At 48.8% G+C, this 12,561-nt stretch overlaps 1 protein-coding gene across 13 annotated transcripts in view; it reads right to left on the minus strand.

The window, feature by feature from the left end:
* ALPK2 (alpha kinase 2) overlaps nucleotides 1-12,561 on the minus strand; it is a 134,593-nt gene that overhangs the window by 90,654 nt on the left and 31,378 nt on the right. For 10 of the 13 annotated variants that reach the window (XM_059894486.1, XM_059894482.1, XM_059894488.1 and 7 more), the window contains exon 2: nucleotides 1,063-4,438. The exons of 2 other annotated variants lie outside the window; for them this stretch is intronic. In XM_059894486.1, the coding sequence (XP_059750469.1) occupies nucleotides 1,063-4,438 (3,376 nt within the window). Of the gene's footprint in view, nucleotides 1-1,062; nucleotides 4,439-12,561 lie in introns of those variants that run through there. One more of the 13 variants, XM_059894493.1, reaches the window with a different exon arrangement.

Here is a 12,561-nt window from a genome sequence, read left to right on the forward strand (position 1 = left end):
GATCAAATCCTCCAACAGCACCTGGATGGTCCTTTCTCTCCCACGGAAACAGACAAGAATTCCAAATAAGATTTTTTTCCTCTGGGCTGAAACCACTTGAGATCTCTTGAAAGCATGGTTTCATTCTCTCTAAATATGCTTTAAAACTCGGAAAGCCGTTTTGTGTTCGATCTTTTCAGCAGCAGGGGCTGTGGGCCCGCTTGCTGAGGTCTGGGACCACAGTAAGCACTCAGGTAAGAGGAAAAGTCTCGCCCCCGGGGTTAGGGAGGGCCACAGCGTTCTGCTCCGGCTCGGGCAGGCACGTTACCTGGCTGCAATCTCTTCCGACTTCTGCCAGGTTTCATGCGAAGGGAAAGAGCTCAGGAAGAAGAGGCTGAAATCTGGGTGATGGGAGGGAGTTTGGCATTGACTCGGTTCCCCAAGCGAAGCAGAATTGACTGCAGTTACCGGGGCTCTGAGCCTCAAGTGGTCTGAAACCTGGAACAGAGACCCGTGGGGACTTCTGGCTCAAAGGGGAGGGCAAGTTGGAAAGAAACTTTATACTCAAATTTGGAAGAAAACCCAACATCCAATCAGCCACTTCTAATGAAAAAATAAAATGATTAAAAGGAGACTGCTGGACTGTACCTAAATGTCTTTCTGTAAATCCTGTTTAGCATGTGGTCTATTTAATTACACTAATTAGCTACACTGATTAATGCTTGTTTCTTTTAAAAATTTTTTTGAAGGATAATTAAACAGAAAGGCGTAGTAATCACGCTCCCTCAGTTAAGCATACCTACAAGGCAGCCCAAGGACTCATTAGAAATGCACTTTCTCCGGAATCAGGAACTCTGGGGTTGCGCCCAGCAACCTGTCTTAACAAGCCCTCTAGGGGACCCTGAGGGTGCTCAAGTCTGAGACCCAAGGGCCTACGTGCCAGGCCACTGGTCACAGCCATAGCATCCGACGCCCCCCCAGTGGACACGCACCTTAACTGCAAGGGCTCAGGAGGACACACGAACTTGACATCAGGTCAACAAACCCAAACTTTAATAATGATAGGAAGCAACACAGCCTCACCTCTCCCTTCGCTTTTGCAAGGTGGCCTTTTGGAGTCTTTTTTCTCATCTGTGCGTGATACCGATGTTTCGAGTTTAGGACTCTTTTTAAGAAAGATTGAGTTCTTTCTGGCGTTTTCTTTCTCTTCCAATCTCAGCCTCAGGGTGGCCACCCTGGACAGAATTTTCTTCTTTACTCCCTCAGCTAAGTGTCCACTCCCTGGGGTTTCTTGCTTCCGCTTGACCTCCTCTGATCCAGTCACTGCTGGAGGGGCCCTGGGGAGGCAGCCAGCTTGGGCCACCGCAGGGCCGACCTTCTCCTGCCTGGACATTTTCCCATGGCCAAGGGTGGAGCCCTGCTGGCAGGGGTCCTGCAGCATCTTAGGAACTTTCTCTGATGCACATTCTCTGGACATGAGGGTTGCTGCCGGGGGGCCAGGTGTGCTCATGGGTTTGGTTTCCCCAACTGGGGGCTCCTCTATTTTATGTTCAATTTTGTGGCTTCTTGAAAAGCCTGTGATGCTTCCTTCAAGAGGTGAAGTAAATGGCCCCCAAGTGAGACCACTAGAAGTGGGCACATGTTTCCCACACTCACTCTCAATAGCTCCCCTTTTCTTTGAGTCAGAAAACGCACATTGATGGTTTCTGGGCTCCACTAAATCATTCTCAGGGAGGTCATGACTTTGACTTGTGGAGCTGTGAGTATCAACTCCAGAGGCGGGAGTCATTCTCGCAAGACCGCTAGAAAGAGGTAAAGTGGGGGAAACTAATTCTGCTTTGTTATTTTTACTTTGTTCAGACTCCGCTAAGCCCCTCTCACTGCCTTCTTGCATTTGGCCTCTGCCGCGTCCCCTTGGAATCGTTTCCCCACCTTTGACAGGACCCGGGACAGGCAAAATGGCAGACTGTACGTCCTCCTTTGCTTCGTCGTGTTGACTTTGTCTTGCCTCCTCTCTCCCACTGTGCCCTTGGTCTCGGCTGATGCTGTTTTCACTTGGAATGGCTTCCCCACTTTGCTGGGGGCACGGAACTTGCAGGGTGGATGGTTGGACTTCTACTCTCTGGCCCAAGTTTCCATCATTCAATTTACTCTCCACTCTGATGGCCCCCAGTGTAGATTCAGAAGGCTCTGGTGTTTCCACCCTGGCCCACTCCACACTTGTTTCATCAGTGGGATCTACAGAGGACTCTAAGATTTTAGGGCACGTCAGGAACTGTTTGAAGAAGGCAGGGCGATCCATCCTGAGTTGGCTTTCCTCTTGGTTTTGACTTACACTGTTAACATTTTCCTTCCTTCCAGTTCTGGAAGCCTCTGATAGCAAGTCTGTGACACATAATTCTTTTTCATCTACAGGGTCCACAGAGGACTCCAGGAGTCTGGGTTGGCTCAAACACTGGGAGGAAAGACAACTCCAATTTGCATGGCCGGCTAGGTCTTCACCTTTATGGATTTCTCTGTTATTAGCAATTGCTGAGCCGCCAGACTCAGCCTGAGGACTACAGGCTGATGGTCTCTCAGAGGGGTCCATTTCAGGCACGGCAACATCAGCCTTTAGAACGTCAGATACAGCCCAGACCCTACCAGGGATGAGACTAGGTTCTGACTCCCTGCACTTAGAATCTGTCAGTTGTCTTGGTGGCCCGGTTTCTGAAATGGACGCCTCTAGAGTTATAATCTTCAGCTCTTTACCTGCTTCCCAATATCCTGGACCACTCTCTTTAGACTCCCCCAGAAGGGTATTAGAGAGAGAGGGAACATTACTCAGAGCCTGACTATCATCTTCCATTATAGATTCAGCCACCATGGGCACATGAGTCCCCAAGCCCGAGCTCTGTTCTCTTCCCTCCCTGGAGTTGGCCGATGAGTGGTCCAAGAGTCCCAAGTTTATTTCCCCTTGTACAGCAGACGTCGTGGGCAAGGTTTCTTGGAAATTTTCATCAAGAGAACCCTGCTGGACCCTCTGTGTTGCTTCACTTCCTTTTTCTTGGAAATTCTCTCCAAGGCTCCTAGTGTCTGCTCTGTCCACGGTCTGGCTCTTCTTTCCAGACTGGTTATCAATCTGAAGAGGGGAATTGCTACAGAAATCCTCTCCCTCTGGAAGCTGAGGAACGTGGACGTGGATTCCTGGTCCACTGGGAGCCACGCACGCCAGCTCTTTTGAAGATTCAGTTGTAGAACCATTTAAAATATGACCCGACTGTGCATTGGAAGGAAGTTGAGAAATACTGTCATCTGGTGCCTGAGGTGAGCTCTCGTCAGGGCCACCTACACGGCTGTTCCCAGCAACTGAAACAGGTGGGTAGTTGGGTAGGTGGCCTTTGGTGGCAATGGTAACAGTGGATGTGTGCCCACTCTCCCCAGTCACCTCAAAACACTCAAGATTAGCAATTAATGTTGTTGGCTTCTCCTGAGGAAACCTCGCTGTTGAACTATGACTGGCTGGTGTGTCTGCAGTGACCGGGGCACTGGAGCTAGAGCTCTCGTCACCACCTTCTTTAGACCATTCCAAAGAGTCATTCTCAGAAGACAGAAGCTGTCTTTCCTCGAGCCCACCTGAGTGACTGGGGCTCAGCCTCTCCTGACTAGCCTTTACCATGGAGGCCAACGTGGAGGTGGAACCCTCCACCTTGGAGAGATTTTCCCCAGCGGCGCCTTTACTGGCTTTCTGTGAAATGCTCCAGGTGAGAGTATTGATAAAAAGAGGGAACACGGCAGAGGTTCTCTCATTGCTGCTTCCGTGTGTAGACTGTGGAGGCTCAGAACCTTGTGTTTGAGAAAGAACAGCCAGTGCCTTGTCATCAGAAGAACACAAATCAGATACTTTGCTTTGACCTGCCAGCTCGAAGTCCACGGAGCAAATTTCTTGCGGCAAATATTTACCAGCTGGGGCTCCAGCAGGAGAGCTCACAATATCACATGCTTCTCGGTCACCTGCTTCAGGACGGCCTAGCACACACGCTGTTACTCTGTCTCTTGGCCCAGCACACGCAGTTTCCAAGGTGGGGACGGTATGTACAAGTTCAGGGGAAGCAAGAGAGAGAGCCCGGGGCTCCCCGGGGTCAGCGCTGTTCTCCTGGGGGAGACGCGCCGACAGCTCACAGGGGGGCATATTTTCACTATTGGCTTCTGGGATGCTCAGCTCACACCCTAGGTCTCCCCAGGGACATCCAGGTGTGCTGTCTTCTCCATCTTGGTTTTCTTCGTGCCGTGGGCCTTGGGTACACCTTTCTACCTCCAGGTGTTGGGCCAATGATGCATTTTTCGTGTCGATCCCTCCTAAATTGGAGAAGGAATCTAATGTGGTCATAGTAAGTGCGGACTCCTCCCCAGTAGGCTCTGAGAAAGCTGGCATTCGGCTGAGAGAGATTTGCTCCCTGACTGTTTCCTGAATTTGCACCTAGAAGATGAAAAGTGATATTAGCAGAATTGTTCCCGGGAGATCCCACAATAGGGCATAACTGCAATCTCAAGAGTGTTAATCCTTGATGACTATAATCTCAGACAATAAGAGAAGGAATGATTGAGATCTAAACATTAATCCCCAAACTCTAGCTATTATAGAGACATCCTGAAGAAAAGTTTAAGCAACTGTATGTTCCAGGGGGTCCTTGGTCAAATTCCCCATTAAAAGCAAAAGGCCTACTGACAATCATGTAATGATTTTTTTCCCATCTCGCAGGAAAAAAAGATGGAATTACATGTTAAATTACATGTTAATTTTTTGATCAAGTCACAAGAGCTTGTGAATCTTTTCAGAAGGAAATTTCACATAATCATAACGAAATATGCAGTGCTTGTAAAGTAGCAATGAGCAATCTTTGTCCCCCGAGTAGGCCAGTAGCTTGCTGGTTAATTACTAAAGAGGCATGTCTCTTTTTTTTATTTTATTTTATTTTTATTTTTGGCTGTGTTGGGTCTCTGTTTCTGTGCGAGGGCTTTCTCTAGTTGCGGCGAGCGGGGGCCACTCTTCAGCGCGGTGCGTGGGCCTCTCACTGTCGCGGCCCCTCTTGTTGCAGAGCACAGGCTCCAGACGCTCAGGCTCAGTAGTCGTGGCTCACGGGCCTAGTTGCTCCGCGGCATGTGGGATCTTCCCAGACCAGGGCTCGAACCCGCGTCCCCTGCATTGGCAGGCAGACTCTCAACCACTGCGCCACCAGGGAAGCCCCGAGGCATGTCTTTTGAACCCACCTCTAATGAAGTAATGGAGTTATGATCGGCCTTCAGCACTGCCAATCATTTCTGCCCCAGGAAGGTTATAAAATCTTGAAGTGCCTCACCCACTTTAAGACAGATGCCCTGTGGCAGGCAAACCATATCCACAAGAAGTAGGGGGTTCAGGACTTCTTGGGTTTTGGGGAAGAGATATACAGACAGGGAAAGAGAAAGTGAGGAAGCGGGGGAGGACAGAATAAATCTCACTCTTCGAGGAGTGAACCCATCATGGTACTATCTGACTGTCCTGCGACATTGGATATTGTTCAAAGAAGTAAACTCAGTCTAAATTCTTGCCTCTTGAAACTTTTAGCTCATTGATTATTTCAAAACATATCAGAATTATGCCCAGCCAAGGAGAAGGGAATCGCTGATTTGGGGCAAGCACCTCCTTCTTTGCCCCCAGGACTCCTGCTTTGAAGCAGCCCTGTTCAACTGTGCGGGAATCGATGACTGGGCTTAAAGAGGGGAGGAGAGTCTCTCCCCCAGTGCACGACAACATAGAGCTGAAATACACGTAGCTCCAGGGTCCGGACGCTTATTCCCATCAATCACATGTGAGAATCAGTCAATCCCTTTACACACCGCCAGTGGGAAACAGGACAACAGCGTACCACTCCTGTTTTCCACACTCCCCAAGGCTGCCTGCAGCCAGTGATTCACCTCTCCTTTTCTCCTGAAAGGTAACCCTGATGTTCATTTAACTCATTTGGTTGGCATAAAAGTGCTGAATAAGAAATTTAGTTTCCTGTGCTATAAATTCCGTGAGTGCTAGGACCATTCATCAATTCAAATATTTATTGAATACCTCCAACGTGCTTAGAAAGTATCCCAGGTGATAGGATACAATACAGGCAAAATGCCCATCTGCAGAGAGCTCCCATTCTAGGCTGTTTAAGGCCTGGTACAGTGGTTGGCACCTAGCAGGGACTCCATAAACACTTGTTGAAAGAATCAGTAAATGAATGAACACCACGCATGAGTCAGATCTACCCAACTTCACCCATTAAACCTCCAAATTTGAAAGGGTTTGAGCTTTCATCTGCTTCTGTCTTTGGGACAACTCTCTCTTAAGAGACTTCTAGCCACAAGCAGAGGCACTACTGGTTCACATCCTGTGTTTCTAAAAGAAACTGTCTATATTTTTTTCCATCATATGAAAATGGAAGGGGGAAAAGAAATTTCTGGTAAATAAAAAAAAACAAAAGCATAAAAAACCTTAAGTGTCCAGGACTTTAATGCGTTCATGGTTTCCCCTCTATACCTGAACATCTATAACATGTAGAGAATGTTCTTTTCGTTTGCTAATTTTGTTTTTGTTTTTTGTTTTTTGAGCTATAGCAAAAAACTACTGAACTATTAAAAACATAGAAAGCATGGGTAGCTTCCTGGTCACGATTTGAGAGGTGTAGGGAGATTATCTGATCAAAAACACCAGGACCCTCCCTGCCTGAGCTTCCCCTACCTATGTCAGCCCTTTAAGATCTTGTCATCATCACAACATCAGTGCCCGACATTTAAGGACTAGCTGCCATGTGTAGAATTCTCTGCCAGGTACTGGACAATTTTTTCCAAAGGGCTCCAGTCAAAAAGCCACTATGTTACTAACTGGGACGTTACCCACCCATTGTTGCTAGCTAGCATATCAGAGTTGTAGGCCGATACACCTGGAGAGGATGAAACACAGGAGAAGTAAGCTTTGATTAGGGTGGTTTGGTCATTGGGATACATCATAACCATGGTGTATCATGCCTTGATTTACAGGAGAGTCCTGTTCCTACTAAGGTAGACTCAATTCCTCCCCTCTCTACTTTTTAAAATAAAATCCTACTTTAAAATAGCCTAGTGAAGCTCCACACATAAAGAAATATGGCGAATCCTTAACCATGTAAAATTCATCCACTCGAGTATTTACTGAGCACCTACTATATACCAAGCTGTTCTAAGGACTGGAGAAGCATCAGTGAACATAGAAGACTGCTGGCCTTTTGGAAGTTAGGTTCAAGCAACCAGCCATACAAATTGGTTCACTGCTGATGTGAAACTCCATAAAATGCGATTGTAACCCCAACGGGATGTTCTCAAAGCGGAGCCTTTCACAGTCCAGTGCATGCTTGCTGAGGCTCACAGCATCGGTTCCAAGGGCAGCCTCCTCGGAGGCCAACTCAGAGAAAGGGAAACCACAGGCTCACACCTTTCAAATGAGTCAGACCTTTCTTTCAGGGGGAGATCTCTTAGTTAAGTCATTATGAAAGAACTCCAGCAAACGATTCTCCTGCTGCTCAGCTATTCTCATCACGGAGTGAGTGGTGAGACTCAGGTGGTTTTGTTATGTAGGAAAATTGTCCTTATTCAGGTGAGGAGGAGGAGAGTTTAGGGCTCTCGTCGGAAACCCAGCGTGGTGTGGGGACTCAGGACTGGCCGCCTGGACTTCAGCTTAATCCCATATGGCATTCATGACCCCATGTAACCTCTTTAGCCTCTCTGACCCTCGGTCTCTTCCTCTAAGGCTAACCACACGCACGTCAGCACTATCCTTGTCCAGTGCCTGGCACTCACTGACATTCGTTTCCCTTGTTCTGTGAGAAGACAGCAGTGGCTAAGGCAGAAAGCAGAGCAACTCGAATGACCAGAGCTGTGCTCTTTGGGCTTTACGTTGGCTTTCTCATTTGATTGGTAAAATAAATCTGAAATACTGATGCTAGCAACTCTTTACTGATGAGGTCAATAGCCTGGGTCCAATCAGGAAACAGAAACCACACATTAGGTTAAATAAGGGAAGTTGAGTATAGGGGATTGTTAACTGCAATAGAAGAGTAGCTGCAAGATAGCGGGAAAGCCTAAGGTGCTCTATGGGAGGGAGAGTACCAAGGAGGGACCACTTGCAAGGGGCACAGATGTAGTTGCAGAAGGTGTAATCAGGCCACCAGGTAGCAGAGATGTTTGCAGGTTTGGCCAGGCCAGAGCTGATCTGGCATTGCTGGGTGAGCCATACACCACCCTTCTGTGGGTAGGCAGGGAGTCAGCGATCGGCACACGGTGCCCAGGTGTGCAGTGGTGGTCGGGGACCGGCGGGGGCAGAGGCCTTCCGAGTAGGTGGGCTACACATGGTAGGGGTAGTAAGAGGGAACGCCAGCCCTGTGTACGGGCCACGTGGGGCCTCGTGGAGGGAGTCTGGACATCGGTGCTGGCAGGAAGCCCTCAGGGAGGGCTGGCCACGCGGGACTGCGGTATCTGCGAGGATGGTAGGACGGCTGTTGCTAGGCCAAGGCTACAAGGCCGCCGATGGACCGTGTTCTGGGCCCTGTAGCTGGGGCAGGCCCTACCGGATGACCACGCAGCCATATCCCCGGCCCCCCGCCAGTGCTGAAGAGGACAAGCCTCCTCCTCCTGCATCCTCTGCTGAGAAAGCTTCACATCATGCTCACCTGAAAGGAGAAATGGTGAATGAAGTCCTGTTAGCATCAAGCACGTACTGAAGCGTGCTTCCACGCTGAGAGGCGGTGACCGAGAACTGGCACGTGAGGCCACCGATGTCAGGGGTTAGAAACCCCCTCCCGGGTCCCACAGCCAAGCACAGAACCGGGACTTAAAGCCAAGTCTGGCTGGCTCTAAAGCTCTTTCCAACTCAGGTTTTTGTTTTTTGTTTTTTGTTTTTTTTAAAGACAAGAAGTTAAAGCAAGAGAAGCTAAAGCAAACCCCAAAGGGCTGGCAACGCCCCCTAATCTAAACCCAGAACCTCTGAGCTCCTGAGACACAGTGAGTATGAGACTATAGTGGTCCTCATTCCTTACAACATGACTGCTTCTTGATCAGCTTCCTCACTAGCTCTAAGGGCAGGACTTGTTATTCTTTGAATTTTTTTAGAACCTTAGCACATAGAAGGACTCTATCACTGAGTGAATAAACATGAATGAGTATGAGCAGCGTGAGGGGTAGACCAGAGTAACACTTCCAAACCTGGTTTTGAAAGCAGCGTGAAGCGTGAAACTTAACTCTGCTTGCACAACCGTCTCCAGCCCCTCCTCTCTCCAACACGCCTGATTTTACAACCACATTGTTTCCACCTGCTAGCCTGTCCAAGAAATTCTGCCTCCTAAGTGTGTCTCCCGTGGATCCCATGGAAGGTGTGTTGCGTCTCTTCACCCACCCCATGACGTACAGGGCTGTCTTCATCATTGGAGGGAGTGTCCTGGACACCACGAAGTGCACGACACTAATTTCAGTTACTAACAATAGAAGGTGGTATGAGATAAGATCCCTCTTCTCAGATGGCTTATAATCCAGCTGAAGAGACAAGGTGTACAGGGAAAAGATAAACAGCAAGTCTTGACAAGTTGTGCTAACGGTCAAACGGATGGAATTTAAAAAACACTGCTGCTCCAGTTGTAAAAGCAAGGTCACCACCGATCCCTCCCTCTTCCACTTGATGGACAAGGTCCCTGCAGTGCAAAAACCAAGGGGGCTCTCTTTAGGTATCAATTCTTAGATAATTCTTGGACAGTCCAGTGCAGTCTCAGGAGACTTCTCCACTGATTAGAGTGGGCAGATGTGGTAGATGCTTATCCTCAACACCCCCCTCCTCCCTTGCCACCTCCAACCAAAGGAGGTTGGAAAACCACGTATGCTCCCAGCCTCCTGCATAGCCATTAGTCAGTTCTGGCTAATGAGGTAAGGGGAATTCCACTAAGGAGCTTCCAGAGAAGCTTTGCTTTCCTTATATAGAAGGTACAGACACGGTAGGTACACCTTGCCTACCCCCTTCCTTCTTCCTGTGACGAACTTGTGATGCCTGGTGCTGCAGCAATCAACTTGCAGTCACGAGGCAACCAGCACAAGAATGAAAAGCCCACTACAGCCGGTGGAGCAGAAAGGATGGACTTGGGAGCTGGCAGGTATCCTCAAGCCACTGGATCAACACACAGAGGCCTTCTACCCCTAGACTTCTTGTGAAGGGAACAACAAAAGTCCATATGTTTGAGGTCACTGGTGGTTGGTTATTCTGTTAACAGCATCTAAAAGCTTTCCTAATGGATGCTAGAGGAAAGGATATGGCTGAAGGATGAAGGAAAAGGCACATGAGATTCACCCGGAGCCCTTCGACAGGCAGGGATTAGCTTGAAGGACAGTATCACAAAGGGCACCGGGTGTGGCTCCTGGACAGGGAGCTGGGGAGCTGGTCAAAATGACAAGGGATCAATAGGGCCTGGGGCAAGGTGAACGTGAAGTAGAAGGTGGGCGGAGGGAGGATGGGGAAATGTGAAAAGATGGATCAAAGGAGAGGCCATGGTTCTAAAGGCCACATTCAACCGCCCAGCGCCAGGAGAGGTAAGCCCCTTAGCTCTTGGCTTCAGCTGGTCACTCTTGCCATAGACTGCCACGTCCTCCCGTGGGACAATTTAACTCCTGTTTCTTTTTAGATGTTCCTTATCTGGACTCGATACAAATAGCACCATGTCCCTAGATGGTTATCTACACATCAGTCTCCCCCTGGGGTTCCAGGAATCTTTAAAAATGGGAGTTCCCCCGCTCCCCAGCCAAGCCTGGGCTGGCTGCAGCCTCGGCCACTGGCTAACCTTTCCTAAGTATCTGCTGAGCCCTCACTACAGGGCACAGCCTCATTTGTCATTCGATAGATCAAATCCATACCACCTGGGGCTGCGAAACCGAAAATAGCCTGGTCTCCAGCCAAAGAAAGCTTAAAGGCAAACTAGAACATTTCAAGAACTTGAGTTTATTTTTAGGAGTTGCTGCGATGCCCAGAAAGGAGCTTCACTGAAGGCTTTGAATGTTAAAAGAACACAAAGTGGAGGACACACATCTAAAGTCCCCAATCCTGGGAATTCCCTGGCAGTCCCGTGGTTAGGACTTTGCGCTTTCACTGCCGAGGGCACGGGTTCGATCCCTGGTCGGGGAACTAAGATCCTATAAGCAGCGTGGCTCGGCCAAAATATAAAATAAAAATCCCCAACCCTGAAACGCCCTCCCCACTTGACCAACTCTTCTTCATTCCGGACCCTCCTGGGAGGCATGAAATCTTCAGCCAGCTGGGGTGATAATCCTGCCTGATTTCTTGGGAAAGAAGGAGTTTGTAAAACACCAATTTGATTTCTTGGGAAGAGGACTGGGTTTGCATGACGGACACCAGTTCCTAGAGCTAAGGGGCTCTGTGCACTAGTGCAATCTTTGCCTGGTAACATGGTGAGCCAGAGTCCCAGAGCACAAGCCAGAAGCTTGTGTTTTTGTGCATCTCAGGTGATGTAAGTCTCAGCACCACTACTAGTGATAATCAACCAAGCCCTGTGTGGCCCTTAACACCTGGCAGGTACTGCTCTAAGTGCTTTACAGGCGTTAATACGGTTAATGTTTGCAAAGTGGTACAGAAACGTATGCCTTTGGGACTTAGGGTTGTGTCATGTTAAGGAGAAATACCAGCTATTCTAACACATAAGACCATTTCATGGTAAACTCCCAAGTACAGTGGTCCAGAAAAGCAACTGTCTTCCTTTCCCTTGGGCATCTTTGTTTTCTTGCATCTGGGAGTTTGCTGGGTGATGAGAGGAGAGCCTTGATTTCCACATATAAAACTAGGAGATATGCCAACATAAGAAAAGTGGAATTGGGAAGGCTAATGATTTTTCTCGAATACCACTACGCATTTCTGAACACTCTTCGTGTTTCTTGCTATGTCCCAAACAGACTGGCACTTGGATGAGGAGGTGAAAGGCAAGTGGAGCAGGGTGATGACGGAGCAGTGGGCCTCAGAAAACCCAGGTGTTTATCCTGGATGCACCGCCTCATGGGAAATGGCTTTGGTGAAGTCACTGGATCTGAGGCTGTTTCTTCCACAGTAAAATGAGAGGGTTGGAGAGTACCTCTTGGCCCCCGGTAGCTTTGGTGTTCTATGACCTGCTGCCATGGAAACAATACAAACATTGAAGTGGGGCTTAAACCTCACCTTCCACTGGGAGCCAGCTTTTAACTCCTAAGGCTTCTAGATCTACCTCGACTACCTATGAGAGTTGTTAGGGGAAAGGACACACACGTAGACTGATTCAGGACAAGCCAGTGGCGGCCCCAGGGAGGATCAGGGAAGAGACAGAGTGGGCTGGAGAACGCTCCCCGATTCTGAGCTCTTGTCTCTCCTCTATGTACTAAGTGCCCCATCTTTTTAGTGGGCTGCACTGTGTCAGCATATGGGCCCTGAATTGATCCTGCAGCGTTCTAGAGGCCCATAGACCTAGTATATGCCAATGAAAACCGTCACGGCCACACAAGGGAAGACCAGCAGCTGTCAGCCTCTAAATG

This window comes from Balaenoptera ricei, chromosome 14 (genome assembly GCF_028023285.1).
Source record: "Balaenoptera ricei isolate mBalRic1 chromosome 14, mBalRic1.hap2, whole genome shotgun sequence".
NCBI classification, from domain to species: domain Eukaryota; kingdom Metazoa; phylum Chordata; class Mammalia; order Artiodactyla; family Balaenopteridae; genus Balaenoptera; species Balaenoptera ricei.